The 20,587-nt window shown below is 47.1% G+C and overlaps 1 protein-coding gene across 1 annotated transcript in view; it reads right to left on the reverse strand.

Annotated features, from left to right (window-relative positions):
• FIBCD1 (fibrinogen C domain containing 1) overlaps positions 1-20,587 on the reverse strand; it is a 101,670-nt gene that overhangs the window by 33,357 nt on the left and 47,726 nt on the right. The window contains exons 3-4 of the mRNA XM_084821226.1: positions 13,673-13,832; positions 12,232-12,368 (exon numbers count right to left, since the gene is read on the reverse strand). Coding sequence (XP_084677352.1) covers positions 12,232-12,368; positions 13,673-13,832 — 297 coding nt within the window. The remainder of the gene's footprint in view (positions 1-12,231; positions 12,369-13,672; positions 13,833-20,587) is intronic.

Consider the following 20,587-nt stretch of genomic DNA (forward strand, 5'->3'; position numbering starts at 1 on the left):
CCAGAAGAGAAACCTGAGAGAAATTAGGGAGAGAGAAAGGGAGTCCTAGTTTGTGTAACCTGGAGAAGAACAAATAAAGCATCTGTTGTATTCCTAAACTGGATCACCCTCTCTGAAAAATAACCTGATTGGCTGAGCTGCTGGAGTATGCCAAAAAGCTACTAACAATATTTCTGCAGCTGCTTTTTAGTAGTGTCATATTTCTACATCTTACCAAAAACGACAGCAAGGCCCCTTGGAGATGAGCATGTCCGTGGAGGTGGAAAACTCAACTAGAGGAGGAAAGTTACCAAAACCTGGAGTATTATTACTCATGCAGATGAACTGAACCATCTCTGTTCTTGATTCCTCATTGGTGTGTGTGTGTGTGTGTGTGTGTGTGTGTGTGTTGGCAGCCTGGTTGTCTGTATTGTCCAAGTGATAGAGAGGTTTTACCACATCTGGCGGCCACTTAAGAATCTACCCAAAAGAGGGCAGCGATTTGCATAAAACATGCATTTGCTACTTTAGACGTATAGATGCAAAGGTAGAAATTGTGATTATAATTTAAACAGAAATACAGTACATCGTACTGTAGCCTGGAAGGTTGTGAGCAGGTGAGCTGTGTACATAAGAACATAAAAAGAGCCCAGCTGGATCAGACCAAGGGTCCATCTAGTCCAGCATTCTGTTCACACAGTGGCTGACCAGCTGTCAACCAGGAACCCACGAGCAGGGCAGGAGTGCAACAGCACCCTTCCGCCCATGTTCCCCAGCAACTGGTGTCCATAGGTTCACTGCCTCTGGTACTGGAGGTAGCACATAGCCCTCAAGCCTAGTAGCCATTGATAGCCTCCTCCTCCAGGAATTTGTCCAACCCCGTTTCAAACTGCATCCAAATTGGCAGCCATCACTACATCCTGTAGTGATGGCCGCCAGTTTGGATGGCTTTGAAACGGGGTTGGACAAATTCCTGGAGGTAGCGAATTCCGTAGTTTAACTCTGTGCTATGTGGAGAAGTTCTTCCTTTGATGTGTCCTCTCCTCAATCTCCCACCAATCAGCTTCATGGGATGACCCCTTTGGGTTCTAGTATTTTCTATTTTAAGAGAGGGAGAAAAATGTCTCCCTGCCCCATTCTCCACATCATGCATGATTTTGTAGACCTCTATCATGTCCCCCCTTACCCTCCTTTTTTCCAAGCTAAACAGTCCCAGCTGTTGTAACCTTCCCCCACAGGGGAGATGCTCCACCCCCTTGATCATTTCAGTTACTCTTTTCTGCACTTTTTCCTCCCTGTTCAGTCTCCCTGTTCAGTCTGCTAACTGTTGATGGAGAACACTTCTTATGCTTCTTTATCTTTAAACCGGAATTGGACAGGAGAGCCCTTCAAATGGAGGACACCATCAAAGAGAGGACAGTTCTCTGGTAGCCCAGCAAATACAGGACTGTCCTCTGTAAAAGAGGACACATGGCCACCGTACAGCTCTTAATTTGAGAATCCGTCTTAATTTTGAGCTGAAAGGCTTCCGATCTTGTGCATCTTAGCCAGACTGTTGATGGCAGAGACTGTGGCTGCAAGCAAAGAAAAATGGATGTGTCCCCAGTGACAGTCTCCGCTTTTCCTCTTAACTAACAAGCCACCATTGAGTCCCCAAACAATTTGTTCTGGCAGGCCCTCTTGTTCTTGACCAGTGTCTGTAATAGACGTGAGCAAGATTGGCTTGAGCAGAGCAGGGAGAAGATATTACTCACATTCACCATTTCTCCACAAAAAGGCACCGTGGCAAATCAGACATGATGTTTTGTCAGGGATCCGGATTGGAGAAGCCGCTGTGAGACAGGCCCCCGACCTGGCCTCGCTGCGGCCTCAGCGTATGCCTTTCACATTAAAAGTAGACCATCTGCCAATCTGTCACCAGCTCTTCACCACCTCTGTGCCTTGATTTCAGGAGGACAACTGCAGCTGTCTCTCCCAAGCTACCCAATTGCCCTTTTCCACCCTAGCCACCCCAAAACGAAATGCTTGCCCTCTGCTTTCACTTTAATTTTTTCCAGGGATGTCAGAGAATTCTGCGACGGATCTCGGTGAGGCCGAATGCCAGTGCATTCGGCCCCCCGAAATCCATCACAGAACGAAGCCCCCGCCCCCCCAACCCACAAAAGGCACGTGGGACAAAGTCCACGCTGCCCCCACCCCATGAAAGGTGCGCAAAATGGAGCACTTACCTGCTCCCGTCCGCGCTGCTTTGCGAATGGCGGCCGTCCTGCGTCTGCCATTTGCTTCCTCCTCTCAGTAGCCATGATAGGCTACGTAAATACTTACGTAGCCTATCACGGCTAATGCAGGGACACCATTTGCATCCCTGTGGAGGCTGTGATAGGCTACCTAAGTATTTACGTAGCTTATCACGGTGGGGGGAAAAAAACCCCAGTGTACGCAAATGGCGGTGGCTACCACCATTTGCGTACACTGGGGTTTTTCCCCCCGCTGTGATAGGCTACGTAAATATTTACGTAGCCTATCATGGCTCAATATAGGGACGCAAATGGTGGCGGCTACGACAGCCGCCATTTGTGTCCCTGCAAGGCTGCCCAGCGGCCAGATGTCTGGCTGCGGGCAGCCGGAGCCGGCCGGCGGCTCGGCCACGGAGTGGAGCCAGCCAGGCAGGATTCTGGGGGGAGGGACGGAGCACCTCCCTCCCCGTCGAGGATTCTGGGGGGAAGGAAGGAGTGCCTCCCCCCCCCACCGCGGATTGCCCAGCGCAGAGCCAGGAAGGTGTTTTGTACCTCCCTAATTTTTTCTCTTTGGCTGCTTTGAGACTGGAGACTCCTAGAGCTACCCAACCATTCATCTTCTACACAATCTACAGTCAATGACACACAGAGTGGCAACTGATTTCCAGCACGTGGGAAAGGGTGTGCAGTGCTCTTTATGTGTGCACATCCCACTATGTTCTGTCCACAATGGTGGGCATGACACAGCAATGCTCTCTGTGTGAGGCTGCCCATGGAAGAGTGCCTGGAAGCTTCAATTGGTGCAAAATACAGAGGCTAGGCTGCTAACTGGCACATGACATCAGGACCATATTATACCAGTCCTGAAAGACTGGTTGCTGGTTGCTCTTTGGCCTCAATTCAAGGTGTTGGTCTTAAACTTTAAAGCCTTAAATGGCTTAGGACCTGGCTGGTTAAGAGATCGCCTCTCTTGCTATGAACCTGCCTGAGTAGTAAGATCTGCACGACAGGCCTTTCTGAGGGTCCCATTACCCACAAAGGCCCCTCTGTTAGTAGGGATGTTGGAAGAATCTGTCCGGGGGCGTCAAGTTCGCTGAGCTAAATTACCGATGAACTGGCCTGACTCAATCTGTATCAAGTCAGACCAGCTTGCAGATTTGGGGTGTTTTCTTTTTCGTCTCAAAATCGCCCTTTACGCAAGTTGCGTAAGTTACACAAAATGCAGCCAGACCTTGTGTAATTTAGGCAAATGACGGCCGTAAATATGCTTAACTTGTTTAACAGTGGCATCCTATGCATGTCTACTCAGAAGTAAGCCCCATTGAGTTCAATGGGGCATAATCTCAGGTACATGTTTGTACCATTGAAGCTTAAGCCGAGAAAAAAGACACACCTTCCATTGCCATCAACGAATACTCAGAGCTCTGGATAATACATCCGGGGCCCTGGGAACAGTAGGGTGGTGAATCCGCTCTGGGTTTCAGTCACAACCAGTCAGAGCTCTAAAAGAGCTATCCAAGGTGCAGCCTGGACAGCTCCTTTAGAGCTTTGACTGGTTCTGACTGGAACCCAGAGCAGATTCACCACCCCACTGACATCAGAGCCACCAGCCTCCACTGCTTGGAATAAATTCAGGGCTGGGGTCTCATAGGCCCAGCCTAGCAAAGCCCCTGAACTAAATGTCTGTAGGAAGGGCATGGATGAGCCTGCAGCTACGCTGTTATTCCACGTCTATGTGCATTCCTGGTACACAGTTATGTCATCTGAGGAGCGTTAAATTGATTGCCATGTTCAACAAGAGTGACTTTTCTACCCCCTCTCACAACCGGGTCACAATATCAGTGTGTCCACATGCATCTCCTCCTTGAACTCGCCTGCCGACTTGACTCTCTTGGCTCTGAGTAAGATGCCTCACTGCCACCATTAGCGATTTCTAGTTGAGCTTCCTCGGCTCCCTGTTCTGGGAGTAAAGTCTTCCTTCATGCCTCTTCATTAATTCCCAAAGGCAAGCACGGTGGATGCCATCCAGCCCCCACAGTCGAGCAACTCTGCTGTAGGCATGAGCTCCTTCCTTAGCTCCTTTGCTGTAGGCATGACCCCAAGCTCTCTGAGGGGAGGTTACATTGATGCCTATCCTCCCAGAGAGAAAAACTTGTCAGATTTTGCCAATGACTTCATCTTGGCTTTTGAAAATGGCAGGTCAAGAGACTGGTGGAACGGTGTGTTAAGAGCCACCAATCAACTTCCAGCCAATTTATCATACTGTAACTTCATACACTCCGGCAAAACATGCTCAGACACTTAATGCGGATCAGTTACTCCTTAATATCTCCTCGCCAACCAGTCATACTCCTAGAGTGCGTCCACAAAAGGGCCCTTTAGCACAGCTGAGGATCTGCTTATTAATTAAATTATTATTATTTAATAATATTTCTTAGTCACCCGTTAAAAGAGATCCAAGGCAACTTCCAACAAAATTATTAAAGCATATAGAGTATAAAACAGCTAAAAACAATCTCCATTAAAATACCAGAACATAATAAAACTAAAATGACAGTACAGACTGTAACAAATACAACTGATGCCTAAAAAGCCCACAAAATGCTTCAAATTCCTGGGAGTAGAGTAAAATCTTGACCAGGCACTGAAAAGATGACAATATTGGCGCCTGGTGAGCCTCATTAAAATAGAGGTTCACATAGCGCTTATTATACAATGACATTATCTAGCAATGCCTCTCTCCAACATCCTTCTATATTGTCTACTCAGAAGTAATTTCTATTCAGCAAAGTTCCTTTCTAATGCAAAATGAATGCCTGTTTGCAGCTTCGGCTCCTGTTTATTGTTACCTGTTGATCTGGGCTAGGGGAAAGAATGATTTTTTGTCTCTGGTACTGAGATCATTTAGAAAGGCAAATCAGTTTCTCTTCCTGTGGGTAGGGAAGGGAGGGGGAGACTTTAATTACTGATTTCCTCTTGTTATTTTTTCTTTTTAAAAAATAGATCAGTCTCATTATTATAGTGCTGCCATTTAAAGAAAAGAAAAATAATGAGAAGAAATCAGTAATTAAATCCTCCTGCAATATGGAAAGAGAAGTTAGCACTGGGGCAATAAAAAGGCTAGTCAATTAGAGCCTATTATCACTCTTTGGGTGCTTCCATGCGAGGCTTTTATTGTGCAGTCACCCTGCCTCAAACCCAGAATTTTACAATGTTGTCTCCTATTTGCAACCCTCCTGTGTTTTCCCACCACTTCTTCCATCTTTTTACAAAAAATCCATTAAAGCGGGAAAGATTCGTCCTGCCAGACGAATCTGATTTCATTTTTTGATCAAGTAACCTCCCTTGTAGACCGTGGGAATGCTGTAGACATCATATACCTGGACTTCAGCAAAGCTTTCGACAAAGTGCCCCCTGATACCCTGATTAGCAAACTAGCTCAAAGTGGGCTAGATGAAACAATGATCCGGTGGATCCACAGTTGGCTACAGAATCGGACTCAAGGAGTGCTTATCAATGGGACCTTCTCAAACTGGGGAGAGGTAACGAGCGGGCTCAGTCCTGGGCCCAGTGCTCTTCAACATTTGTATTAATGACGTGGAGGAGGAGGTGCAGGGAATGCTGATCACATTTGCAGATGACACAAAATTGGGCGGGATAGCTAATACCTTGGAAGACAGAAACAAAATTCAAAGTGATCTGGATAGACTGGAGCGCTGGGCAGAAAACAACAGAATGACAATGAATAGGGATAAATGCTAAGTTCTGCACCTAGGAAAAAGAAACCAAATGCACAGTTACAAGATGGTGGATACGTGGCTCAACAACACTACAAGCAAGAAGGATCTTGGAATTGTTGTCGATGACAAGCTGAATATGAGCCAACAATGTGATGTGGCTGCAAAAAAGGCAAATGCTATTTTGGGCTGCATTAATAGAAGCATAGCTTCCAAATCCCGGGAAGTACTAGTTCCCCTCTACTCAGCCCTGGTTAGGCCTCATCTGGAGTACTGTGTCCAGTTCTGGGCACCACACTTTAAGAAGAATGCAGACAAACTGGAGAGGGTTCAGAGGAGGGCAACAAAGATGATCAGGGGACTGGAAACAAAGCCCTATGCAGAGAGACTGAAAGAACTGGGCATGTTTAGCCTTGAGAAGAGAAGACTGAGGGGAGATAGGATAGTGCTCTTCAAGTACTTGAAAGGTTGTCCCAGAGAGGAAGGCCAGGATCTCTTCTTGATCATCCCAGAGTGCAGGACACGGAATAATGGGCTCAAATCTGGAAGCCAGATTCCAGATGAACATCAGGAAAAACTTCCTGACTGTTAGAGCAATACGACAATGGAACCAATTCCCTAAGGAGTTGGTGGGCTCTCCCACACCGGAGGCATTCAAGACGAGGCTGGACAGCCGTCCAGCTCTGACTTGGATTCCTGCTCTGACTTGGATTCCTGCATTGAGCAGGGGGTTGGACTCGATGGCCTTGTAGGCCCCTTCCAACCCTACTATTCTATGATTCTATGAAAGCTGGAATAGCTGCACAATGCCTTTTGATCAGTAGCGCGAGGCGCTGCCCTTGCCCACTGCCTGTCTACATTAGACAGGCTGGAGCCGCAACTGTATTTTATCACAAACAAACCAAAACCCCTCCACAAATCTGTTCTGAAAAAAAAACACATAGATTACTCAGAAAATGCTAGAATATACTGCACCAGGGATCCCCACACCTTTGGGGTTGATTTGGAATTTTGAGAGTGTCACAGGTGCTCTCACAAAATGGCTGCCATGGGGGGCACGGCCAGCAACAAAACACCTATTTCCCAGATGCCAGCAGAGAAGTCTTTGCATTGTGCCAGCCTCCTCCTCCTAATAAAATAATAATAATAATAATAATAATAATAATAATAATTTAATAATAAAACATAAAAATCAGGAGGAGCAGAGAGCCTGGCAGGCACTGAGAGACATGTCTGCAGGCATATTAGGGTCAGTGGGCACCACGTTGGAGACCCCAGTACTGGACTAGCAATGATGTCATGTTGGCGAACCATAAAAAGTGAGTGAACAAAATGTGGCAATTCCAGAGAAAAAGGCTAGTGTAGAAACATCCCTAATCAGGATGGCGATGAAAGGATCCAGAGTTTGTTTTTCACCAGTCACCGTGCAAATTGTGTTGCACGGTGACGGAACACGATGAGGATACTCGCAATGAAGGGCAGAGAAGGCACACACATACCCACTCTGAATTTTCTCAACAAACAATTCATTGGCATAAAAGTCAACGGGGAAAGGGTGTCCTGAATCTAGGAAATCAGTAAATGACTGTTTTAATCCACTAGCAAAAGTGCCCAGTGGTATAATGTGTGGAGCTGGTAGAAGGAGACTTCAAAGAATTTATGGTGCAATATGTTTCTTCCTCCGAGGCAAGTCTAATTCAGTTCTTTCGGGGGGTAACCAAAGCCCTGTTTTACACCTTCTTTTGCTTTATAATAAAACGCTTCAGGCAGTCCATCATTCTGCCCCTTTTTGTTCTGTGTTTGTTGCCTTCTCTTCTTTCCTTAATTGATAGAAAGAAGGAGTCAATAGGAACAATAGAATCATGGAGTTGTAGGTGGATTTGTACTGCTGGGAATATTGGAATCTTGTCTGCAAGCTACAGGAAGGGGGCAGTGTTGCAGTTAGTTAGCTCATGGAAATTTTGACCACAGCTAGCCTCAGGATCTCTATAGCCTACAGTGTGGTTTCCTGTGATGTCTTCCTTTTGCTCCTCCCCTTCCTTCCTGCTCCTTCTGACTTCCAGGATTGCTGGGAGCACACGTGTTTGCTGTCTCACTCCTGCCTGTGTAACAGAACACACAATGAACTGAACAAACTCCTTTTGGAACTCTCTGCTGTATCTGCATTGTATCTGCAAGAATATCTGTGAGTAAAGCTGTTTTATTTCTTCCACTGAAGAAAAGTGTGGCCTCCTTTATTGTTCTAGGATAGCCTGTATGCAGGTGGGACTGGTAAACGCTCATTCTGTTTTGGCTTTTTTGGCTTTTTTCTCTGCTAATTGCCTTTCTAACAGGAGGCATTATTCCTAAATAATCCCATAATGTAGGCTATCTGGTTCAAACCCCTGCCTGATTCAGCTTTAGAGCAACCACACCAGATGGATGTCAAACCACTGTTTGAAGACCTCCAGCAAGGGAGTGCCTGCCACCTCCTCTCTAGGTAACTGGTTCTGTTGTTGAACTGCTTTGACTGTTAAGAAGTTTCTCCTAATGTTCAGCTAAAATCTGCCTTCCTGTAACTTAAGCCCATTAGATCCAACACTCCTGTTCGGGTCAGCAGAGAACAAGTCTTTCCCCCTTCTATGTGACAACCCTTCTGCCACGGGTGTTGCTGAGCACTTAAAAGACTGAGGCCCGAGGCCCGTAGAACACAAATCTGCATAAAATCTGCACATGAAAAGTTACAGCTATACATGCAAACTTGGAAATAATTGCTAGGATTTATTTAAATTTCAGAGATGGCAAAGCCAGTCAATTTTCTCAACCATATGATGGCAAATAAAATGAATTATTCAATGAATTTACACCCTAACCCATCCCAAACCAATAAAAAATCCTGCATGTTTTCTAAGCTTAATCGCAATGCAGAAGATTCCTCCCCCGCCAGTGGAGAGGGCTATTGTTGGGGAGGATAGAGTTAACCCTTCCCTCGCCAGCTGCAACCCCCCTTGAAAACTGTCATCCGCATGGTGATTAAGCTGAGAATTTTTTTGAGAAACTTCCATTATCACCAATGGACCCTCAGAACTCTGTAGAATAGATCCAGGGCCTTCAGAAACAGATTCAGGGCTGGGGCCCCATGCAGTGCCCATGCCTTCAGGTACTTGATGTGTGCTCTCATATCCCCCCGGCCTCCTCTTCTCCAGGCTACACATATCCAGGTCCCTCAGCCTTTCCTCATAGTGCTTTCCGTATCCCTGCTGATCATTGTTGCTGTCCTCTGGGCGTGTTTCCAATTCGCCTACATCCTTCCTGAAGCTCAGCACCCAGAACTGCATGTAGTACACAGGTGGTAAGAACCGTTCAGAGTAAATAGCAGCAAATAGCTGGAGTAAATGGCAGCAAATCACACAGCACAGCATTAAACCCTGGAATTCACCACTGCAAGACGCAAATTGGGGCCACCAATTTGGATGACTTTAAAAGAGAGTTAGACAAATTCATGGAGGAGGCCATCAGTGGCTACTAGTCTTGATGGCTCTGTGCTCCTTCCAGTACCAGAGACAGTGTGCTGATATACACCAGTTGCTGGGGAACATGGGCTGGAGGGTGCTGTTGTGCTCGTGTCCTGCTTGTGGGTTCCTGGTTGACAGCTGGTTGGCCACTGTGTGAACAGAATGCTGGGCTAGATGGACCCTTGGCCTGATCCAGCAGGGCTCATCTGATGTTTATATGTAGGGAGTTGATGCGTGGACTTGGAGGCACATTGGAACATGGCAGGAGCATTCTGGCCCCTTATGTAACCCAATGTTTGTGGCTGAGGGGTAGGTGTTGATCTCTCTTTCCCCTGTGTTTCAAATTGCAGCTGTTTGCTGCGTCCCATAGAACTCAATGGGGCCACTGAGAACTAAATCGACCTCTACCTGCATGGTTGATACGCGTTCACACTAAGCGGCAGGGCCCTCTCAAGGTATTTTGGTGTGCTAGGCAAGGTGGTAGTTTGGTGCCCCACAGGCAGACATGCTGCCACCACCTCTTCTCCCCCGCCCACTCCAGTAACCACGACCACCACCTCCACCCTCCTCCTCCTCGCTCCTCTTCTTCTCCCTGCCTCAGCAGCCACCCCGTCCTCCTGGCAGCAGCAGTGCCACCGCCCACCTGCCGCCGCCTCCTTTCGTTCCCTTCCCCACCATGCTGCCCACTCTCCGTGCCACCTGGCTGCCGCCTGACTCCCCTTTGCTGTAAGGGGTCCTCCCTCATAGCGAGCGAGGCATTCTGGGTGAGGTAGCCCCGGAGACTGCCTGTGCCTCTGCAGCACAGGCGATCTCTAGGGGCCACCTCACCTAGAATGCCTTGCTGTGAGGAAGGAGGCGTCACAACCGGGCCTCTGGGCTGGGTGGGCTCTCAGGAGAGCCACAATGGCTGCTCTTTCTGGTGCAGCATTGGCTGCAGCAGGGAAGCAGCTGGAAGCGCTTCCCAGAGAGCATGCTTGCGACGGGCCTAGCTCTGAGGGGCCCTCAGCGTTAGGTGTCACAGCTCTCTGGAAGGCTGGGCAGTCTGATGCCTAGCTCTGCAAACCCCTCGGAGCTAGGCATCGGTCGACTGTTCCAGAGAGCTAGAGTAGCGGGGCGTGGGGGGGTTGGCGACGTTGACAACGATGGACACCACCACACAGCCATCACGGTCGCCAGCTTCAGGGGGTCCTTTTCTCCTGGTTCCTTCCCCACCACCACCCTTGAGAAAGCTCTGCGAAACGGCAGTGGGATCCGGAAACTAGTTTTTATGTGTGCCGATAAATAAACAGAACCTCGAATGATACTGGCAGATAGAAAACCTAGCTCTGTATACAAACCACACATTTATGTGTACTCTATTAATAATAAAGTCAGCATTATCATGATATTTTGCATTTACTGTTGTATAGATTTATTTCCCATCTGCTCTTCTACAGAAATGAGTTTATTTTATGCCTGCATAATAATACCAAGACAGATTTGTTTTATGTGTATTATTTCTAAGCCCAAATGATATAGCCAAATGTTTTTCAAAATTCCTATCTACTTTTTTTTTGGGGGGGGGTAGGGGGAATCCTGTTCCTCCTGTGTCTTCCAAATTTCCAAAAATGTTATATTTTTAACAGAAACAAGCAAAGGAACCTGAAGATGTGAAGGCTATTTCTGATTTTGCAAGGGTGGCCATGTGTCCTCCTTTACAGAGGACAGTCCACCATTTGAAGGGCTCTCCTGTCCAATTGCAGTTTAAAGATAAAGAACCATCAGAACTGTTACCTGTCACCCATTACCACCTGAGAAGCAGGCAATGAGCAGGGGGTTGGACTCGGTCTTATAGGCCCCTTCCACCCCTACTATTCTATGATCCTCTGAGAGACAGGCACACAGGTCGTCTGGTCACAGTCTGCCACGCTATGGCAAGACGCATTGCATTTCTATTTAAATTATAATAATTATTTCTAAACTTGCATCTATGCCTATGCACATTTTATGCAATTCGATGTCTTCTTTTTCTGGTTATGCAGGCCTTTCAAGAAATAGTGGTTTGGACATTCTCATATTCTTATTCTTCTTTCCCAGAAGGAATTGGATGGCAGCCTACAAAGGGTCCCAGAAAATGACTTTCAGGGTGGGAGGTCCAGAAGGTATCCCTAGAAATCTCAAGACCAGGTACAGGGCCAGCCCAAGACATTTTGCTGCCTAAGGAGACAATGGTGTCCCCGCCCATTCCATGTGCAAAAGCTACCTGGACCAGTAGCCGAATCCTTCTTCAGTACTGGCCATGGGATGCCATCCTCCTCCGCACCTGAAGGCAACAGGCTAGCTTAGGGAGTCTCCTCCAACATCTTACAGCATCTGCTGTCCGAAGTGACTGCCTCACTCTTCCTAATGGCAGGCCAGCCCTGACCAGGTAGGGTGGATGAAGGTAGGCTCACCTAATCCATGAGCGTCAAGATTCAGCGTGCAGTGGTGACATACAAAGCGGCTACATTTTATTTTATTTTTGTCCAGAATTGGCCCAGATGCTCATTGGTGCAGTGCTCTTTCTTACTGGTGTCAGGCCAACATGGTGACCAGCGTGTCCATCAGCAAAGGATGCCAGCTTTTCCCCGTCCCCTCCTTAGGCTCCACAAAGCCTCAGCATCTGTTCCTTGCCATTGCCCTTTGCTTCAACCTTGACGGAAGGTCGCATGCTTTGACCAGCCTGTGGAGCAGGCTAAGCCAACGGGCCTCTCCCTTAAACAAGTGCATCAGAGAGACTTGGCCAAGCAGGCAATGAACCCTTACCGTCCATCCCCCGCCGTCTGTCGTCATGTCACAGTAAACCTGGAAGCCCTCCGGGTAGTGAGTGGGGAAGATGGAAAAAATGCCGTCCTCTTGTTGTCCATTTGCGTAGATGTCAAAACAGTCTCGAGGGCGGGAGCCTGTAGTGTGGCATTGGGTGGAAAGGAATTGGCGAGTGGGAGAGAAACGAGAGAGAGAGAGAGAGAGAGAGAGGGAGACAGAAAGCAGAGCAGGGCTAATTAATTGCCTAAATTACAACCTCTCTGTTTTAGCTCTTGAGTTTGGGCTCTCTCTCCTGTGCTAATTGGCTGCCTTAACTAAAACACCCTTTACTCCACTTCTTTGTAGGCTTTGAGCAAATGGAGTCATAGCACAACTCTTTCTCTCTCTCAAGCTTATGGGCACCCATTGGCAGTCGAAAACTGCAGTGAGTGGTAGTTGGGAGTGTATGTTGCAGGGTGTGTGTGTCCCCACTGGCTTTGCCAAACCACAAAGAAAATGTATTTCTGTCTCTCAGCAGAGCATTTGCACACCTGGGGCCAAGTATGATATGGCGGAAGGCGTCTATTTTTAAAAGGACCCCTCAAAGTCCAATTTCGAAAGCAAAGTTCAACGAGATTTGTGGAACATTTAATTTCAGCATTAAACCTGAGAGAAAATATTCTGAAAATAAGAGGCACAGTTCCGCCACTGGATTAAGAATGTACTCCTGTTATGGGCTCTGGGTCTTTCCCTTTGTTAGGTGGACTGCTGACTTATTGCCCAGGATGGCTGCTTGATGGTTAGGAGTTGGTCTACTGGAAGTCCCTTGAGTCTTTTGAAGATGCTACCTATCAAAGCTTAGAAAAGGCAAGTTTGTGAGTGTGAAGGAACAGCAATTTGCACTTTGGAAGTGGGAGTGGGAATATGAAAGCGAGAGAGAGCGATGGGCTGATGGGTGAAAGCAGTTTGGGGATGGGGAATATATCTCTGAGGATAAAGCACAAGCACGGGGCGAGGGGAAGGGTACACTTTTCTATGGCCAGCCCAGGTTCAAACTCGATTACCATGTAATGGTATTTGGGGGTGGGTGTGGGGTGACCCAGATTGGGGGGAAAATTGTAAATCACACTTGAGGATATTTATGGGAGCCAGTGAACAAGTCGGCCGTGGTGTCTACTGCTCCTCCTCCTCTCCACCTCCACTGTCTGGTCCAGACCGAGAGGCAGGTGAACAAGCCGTTCGTAACAGTGGAGAAGAGGAGCAACTCCAGGGGGCTCTTGTCAGTGGGCCCCTGGTGGGGTGTGGGCCCTTGGCAGATACCTGACCATGCCGACCCTTGATTCTAGCCCTGCACAACACTTCTGTGTTATTCCTGTACTTGCACATAAAACAATCTCCTGCATCCCTCCTCATTTACCATTTGTCCCAAGAAGGAGAAGGTGGGAAAATGGATTTCACATACCATTAGAGCATCCTTTTGGCCGGCCTCCCCGTGCTGGAGCTTTTTGAAGGTCAGCTTTGAGTCGAGACCGGGCCATGCTGCGGTCGTTCTGCAAGGTGTCCAGGATATCACTGACGGAACTCACGAGTCTCGCCATGTTGGTCTGGCTTTCTGAGAGCAGCTGTGTCAAAAAAGCAAAAGTCCAAATCAATCTACCATGACTTTCCTCCCCCTCTTTTCCCCTCCGTCTTTTTCTTCTTCTTCTTTAAACAAAACAAAAATGGTCTGCCTTTATTGAATTTTTCTAAGACTTCCATTTAGAAATTAAAGCAGAAAATGCTTTTCATTTATTATAGCAGAAAATGTGTCAAGCAGAACTGCATTGTGTATTACTTTTATGATATGAATAAAATAAAAATTTAATAACAAATGATTTCTAGTAGCGTATTGGTTTTGCTGGGAGCTAAAGACGCCACGTTAAACCAAAAGGTTGCAAATTTTGCCCTGGCCATTGCTAAAAATAGACTTAAGGGCTACCATTAACTTAAAGCAATCTGTCATTTCCATCAACGTGTTGATTTGGTTTTATTTCTTTAATTAAATTTGTAATTTTTTTTAATGTATAAGGCACTTCATTGGTATTGTGTTTATTTAAGTAGTTCTAATGCTGGGATTTTGGAACGTTGTTGTTCAGTCGTTAAGTCGTGTCCGACTCTTCGTGACCCCATGCACCATAGCATGCCAGGCCTTCCTGTCCTCCACTCTCTCCCGGAGCGTGCTCAAGTTCATATTCATTGCATCGGTGATGCTATCTAGCCATCTCATCCTCTGCCGTCCCCTTCTCCTTTTGCCTTCAGTCTTTCCCAGCATCAGGGTCTTTTCCAGAGAGTTTTCTCTTCGCATTAGGTGGCCAAAATATTTGAGCTTCAGCTTCAGTATCTGTCCTTCCAATGAGCACTCAGGGTTGATTTCCTTTAGGATGGACTGATTTGACCTCCTTGCAGGCAAGGGGACTCGTAAGAGTCTTCTCCAGCACCACAGTTCAAGCATCAATTCTTCGGCGCTCAGCCATCCTTATAGTCCAGCTCTCACAGCCATACATTACTACTGGGAAAACCATAGCTTTGATTAGACGGACCTTTGTCGGCAAGGTGATGTCTCTGCTTCTTACTATGCTGCCTAGGTTTGCCATAGGTTTCCTCCCAAGGAGCAAGCGTCTTTTAATTTCATGGCTACAGTCACCGTCTGCAGTGATCTTGGAGCCCAAGAAAATAAAATCTGTCACTGCTTCCATTTCTTCACCTTCCATATGCCAGGAAGTGATGGGGCCAGATGCCATGATCTTAGTTTTTTTAATGTTGAGTTTCAAACCAGCTTTTGCACTCTCCACTCTCACCCTCAACAAGAGGCTCTTTAGATCCTCTTCGCTTTCTGCCATTAGGGTGGTATCGTCTGCGTATCTGAGGCTGTTGATAATTCTCCCGGCAGTCTTAATTCCGACCTGTGATTCATCCAACCCGGCGTTTCTCATGATGTACTCTGCATATAAGTTAAATAAGACAATATGCAGCCTTGTTGTACTCCTTTCCCAATTTTGAACCAATTGGTTGTTCCATTTCTGGTTCTTACTGTTGCCTTTTGACCCTCGTACAGGTTTCTCAGGAGACAGGTAAGGTGATCTGGTACTCCCATCACTTTAAGAATTTGCCACAGTTTGTTGTGACCCACACAATCAAAGGCTTTAGTGTAGTCAATGAAGCAGAAATAGACGTTTTTCTGGAATTCTCTTGCTTTCTCCATGATCCAGCGAATGTTGGTGATTTGATCTCTAGTTCCTCTGCCTCTTCGGAACCCAGCTTGTACTTCTGGTAGTTCTCGGTTCACATACTGCTGAAGCCTAGCTTGTAGGATTTTGAGCATCACCTTGCTGGCATGTGAAATGAGCGCAATTGTACGGTAGTTTGAACCCTCTTTGGCATCGCCCTTCTTTGGAATTGGAATGTAAACTGACCTTTTCCAGTCTTGCGGCCATTGTTGAGTGTTCCAGATTTGTTGGCATATTGAGTGCAGCACTTTAATCATCTTTTAGGATTTTAAATAGCTCAGCTGGAATACTGTCATCTCCGCTAGCTTTGTTGTTAGTAATGCTTCCTAAGGCCCACTGGACTTCACTCTCTAGGATGTCCGGCTCAAGTTCAGTGACTGCACTCTCATGGCTATCAGGGACATTAAGATATTTCCTGTATAGTTCTTCTGTGTATTCTTGCCACCTCTTCTTAATCTCATCTGCTTCTGTTAGGTCCCTGCCTTCTTTGTCTTTTATCATGCCCGTCTTTGCACAAAACGTTCCCTTGAGATCTCCAATTTTCTTGAAGAGATCTCTAGTCTTTCCCATTCTGTTGTTTTCCTCTATTTCTTTGCATTGTTCATTTAAAAAGGCCTTCTTGTCTCTCCTTGCTGTTCTCTGGAACTCTGCATTCAGTTGGATATATCTTCCCCTTTCTCCCTTGCTTTTCACTTCCCTTCTTTCCTCAGCTACTTGTAGAGCCTCATCAGACAGCCACTTTGCTTTCTTGCATTTCTTTTTCTTTGGGATGGATTTCGTTGCTGCCTCCTGAACAATGTTACGGACCTCCATCCATAGTTCCTCAGGCACTCTGTCTATCAGGTCTAATCCCTGAAATCTATTCCTCACCTCCACTGTATATTCATAAGGGATATGATTTAGGTCATACCTGAATGTTTTAGTGGTTTTCCCTACGTTCTTCAATTTAAGCCGAAATTTTGCAAGAAGCAGCTCATGATCTGAGCCACAGTCAGCTCCAGGTCTTGTTTTTACTGACTGTATAGAGCTTCTCCACCTTTGGCTGCAAAGTACATAATTAATCTGATTTCGATATTGACCATCTGGTGATGTCCATGTGTAGGGTCACCTCTTGTGCTGTTGGAAAAGAGTGTTTGCTATGATCAGCATGTTCTCTTGGCAAAACTCTATTTGCCTTTGTCCTGCTTCATGTTGTACACCAAGGCCATGCCTGCCTGTTATCCTGGTTATTTCTTGACTTCCTACTTTGGCATTCCAATCCCCTATGATGAAAAGGACATTTTTTTTGGTGTTAGTACTAGAAGGTGTTGTAGGTCTTCATAGAACAGATCAACCTCAGCTTCTTTGGCCTCAGTGGTTGGGGCATAGACTTGAATTACTGTGATGTTGAATGGTTTGCCTTGGATTGAGATCATTCTGTCGTTTTTGAGATTGTACCCCAGTACTGCTTTTCCCACCCTTTTGTTGACTATGAGTGCTACTCCATTTCTTCTAAGGGATTCTTGCCCACAGTAGTAGATATAATGGTCACCTGAATTAAATTCGCCCACGCTTGTCCATTTTAGTTCGCTGATTCCCAAGATGTCGATGTTCAATCTTGCCATCTCACATTTGACCACCTCCAGCTTACCTTGATTCATTGACCTTATTTATTTATTTATTTATTTATTTATATCATTTCATTTCATTTCAGTTCTATACTGCCCAATAGCCGAAGCTCTCTGGGCGGTTCACAAAAATTAAAACCAAACAACACACAATAAAACTATTTAAAATATATAGAACATTAAAACCACAATATAACAATACAACCACAATAAAACCTAGCAGCAGTGCAAGAGTTTAAAATGCTTACATTCCAGGTTCCTAAACAATATTGTTCTTTACAGCATTGGATTTTCTTTTCACCACCAGACACATCCACAGCTGAGTGTCCTTTCGGTTTTGGCCCAGACGCTTCACTCTTTCTGGCGCTACTTGGAAATTCCCTCTGCTTTTCCCCAGTAGTATATTGGACACCTTCCGACCTGAGGGGCTCATCTTCCATCATCATATCTTTTAGCCTTGTGATACGTTCCATGGGGTTTTCTTGGCAAGAATACTGAAGTGGTTTGCCATTTCCTTCTCCAGTGGACCACATTTTGTCAGAACTCTCCACCATGACCTGTCCGTCTTGGGTGGCCCTGCACGGCATAGCTTATGGCTTCACTGAGTTACGCAAGCCCCTTTGCCACAACAAGGCAGTGATCCGTGAAGGGGTTTTGGAATGTACCACACTGCTATATTTAAGTTCATTTTTGTTGCTGTGGCCAGTATAAATGAAACTAGAGAAGCTGGTGGTGAATTAGATCTGCTTCAAAGGCAGTTCCTCAAAGCAGATGCAAATGAACTACAGGCCCAGCCAGAAGTGGGTGGCAAGAGAAATACCCACTGCACATTTTCCACAAGAGCACTTAACTCTGGGACTTGCTGTCTTGGTATCGAACATATGGCCCTCTGAGGCATTTGGCAGTGCTGACTCTAGATTTTTGAGGGCTCTTGGGGAAGACGTCCTCAGTGGGCCCCTTGGTGAGCTGACCTTCTCACCACCGTTATCACCAGTTGCTAGTGTTCCTTATTCTCTTTCTCATCATTGCTACCACTTGCTTGCTTCCCATGCAGAGAACTAGGAGACCAGGGCCATGTCACAGCCAGTGGTGTAGTGGTCCGTTTTGAAGTGCAGCTGCTCATCATGACAATCCCCATAGCCACACCCTGAAGGAGAGTCCAAAGATGTAGGCAGGCAGCTCTGTTGATCCACATCAACAAACCAGTTCCAGCAGTTCTCATTTCCATCAGGAGCAGGTCTTTTGTCAAGCTGATGGGTCTTCATTGCCCGTTCAAGGCCAACCCCCACCCCAAAATACTTTGCATCACAACAGGGAACCCCCTTTAAAAGGGGCTGGACAAATTCCTGGAGGAGAAGGCTATCACTGGCTACTAGTCTTGATGGCTATGTGCAACCTCCAGGACCGGAGGCAGTGAGCCTATGGACACCAGTTGCTGGGGAACATGGCAGGAGGGTGCTGTTGCGCTTGTGCCCTGCTTGTGGGTTCCTGGTCGACAGCTGGTTGGCCACTGTGTGAACAGAGTGCTGGGCTAGAAGGACCCTTGGTCTGATCCAGCTGGGCTCTTCCTATGTTCTTAATATATTGTTACTGGGGAAACCCATCTGCCCCCAACTACTGTGAGGATTGCAGCTAAGCTCAGAGGGAACAGGGAATTTTGATGGTGGTGGCAGATGACGTCAGTGTCCCTGCCAATAAAGCAGTGTTGACACTGCTTTGCGAACCCTGGCTCCACCACACCAGTGCTATACAGCTTGGTTCTTACATCCCCCCTCCAGATCGAGGGCTGAGGCCAGCCATTCTTCCAGTGCCAGATCCAGGTTTGGGAGGGCCCTTGGACAAGACACCTTCAGTGGGCTCCCACCTCAGTGGGTCCACCTTCTCACCACTATGGTCACCAGCCGCTCTTGCTCCCTGTCCTCTTCCTCATCATGGCTACCACTTGCTTGACAGGCAGACAGCCAGCGAGCAAGGAGGCCGTGGCATCTTCTCCACCTCCTCCTCACCACCACCGTGATCTGGGCCAGAGTGAGAGGCAGGTGAACAAGCAGGGTGCCATGGGGAAGGGGAGGAGCAACTCCAGGAGGCTGTTGTCAGTGGGCCCCTGCTGGGTGTGGGCCCTTTGCAGGTGCCCAACCATGCCTACCTGACCATGTTAGACTATGAATCAACTGAATATTCTTTAATGGGCTGACAATCCGTTTTTGTTTCTTCTTTCTACATCCTGTCCTTTTCCTCAGGAACCCAGAGTCTCCACCCCACCCTCTGTGCCCCATGATTTCCATCTGAGGTGTTGCCCAGGCTGAGCTGCCTTGAAGCTGTATTCTGTGGCTTCAGGCAGATCATTCCCCAAGACGTATTCTCCAGGAATAAAATCAAACAGTAATAAAACCATCAAAACAAAAAGAGGCAGTGCGACAGACAGATTAAAACGTCAGAGTCGGTATAAAGCCAGACAGCTAATAAAAAGCCTGCCTAAGCAGGACAGTCTCAGACAGTGGACGAGAAGAAGGGGCCCAGCAGACTGAAGAACCTCCCATGGAAGAGAGTTCCAAAACTGGGGTGCAGCCATGGAAAAGGCCTTCTCATCTGTCCCCCAACCAGCCTTCAATCAACCCATGTCGAGATGCAGACAAGGGCCTCTCCCTTCTTAGAGGTGTAGGACAAGGGTGGGGATGTCAGGCCAGTGAGCCAAATCTGGCCTGCCAGGGGTCCCAATCCTGCCTTCCGGAGTTCCCCAGATGGCCCTCCCCCCTTTCCCCTAGACACCCATTCTTTGGGGTTTCCTGGTTCTTGTGTGGGTTTTTTTCCCCCCATTCTGAAAGGTTGAAATGCCTCTCTGAAGGCTTGGTTACTGGCAGGAAAAGCTGTAAGCTACATTTTTGGCCGCACCCCTGTTGCCTCCTGTGCTTTTGGCCCTCCCCTCCCCTGGAACGTGGCCCCCAAGAGCTGTAATGCAGCCCCCGATGGACTCCAGAATTGGGCTTGTCCCTTGGACTGAAAGATATTCCCCAACCCTGGTATAGGAAGATATGGTCCTTCGGTGTCCTGGGGCTTAATAGGGCTTTATAGCTAATATAGGGCTAATATAGCTAATATGGCCCTTTATTTATAGCCCTTTATATCGCTAATATAGCCCTTTATGGGTTTATATAACCCTTTATATAGCTAATTCAGCCCTTTATTTATAGGATGATGATGATGATGAATAAGAATAACAACAACAGCCAGCACTTTGAACTTTGCCTGGAAACAAATTGATAAGCAACACAGCTGATCTCAAATGTGTGCAATACAGTCCCGCATCGGCATTCCCGTGCTCACCCTTGCTGCTGCCTTCTGGATCAACTGCATTTTCTGGAGACCAGGGGGCTCCCACCCCAGATCAATTCAACAGACCCCTGAGTGTCCTTTCATGCCAACAGAAGGTCTTTTTCTCAGTTTAATTGCCGGGGGGGGGGGCAATTTTCAAGGAGGATTGTAGTTGGTGTAGCTAACTCCCCT

Source organism: Heloderma suspectum, chromosome 14, assembly GCF_057233095.1.
Source record: "Heloderma suspectum isolate Gila_16-S chromosome 14, 16-S_ref, whole genome shotgun sequence".
Taxonomy (NCBI): Eukaryota; Metazoa; Chordata; class Lepidosauria; order Squamata; family Helodermatidae; genus Heloderma; species Heloderma suspectum.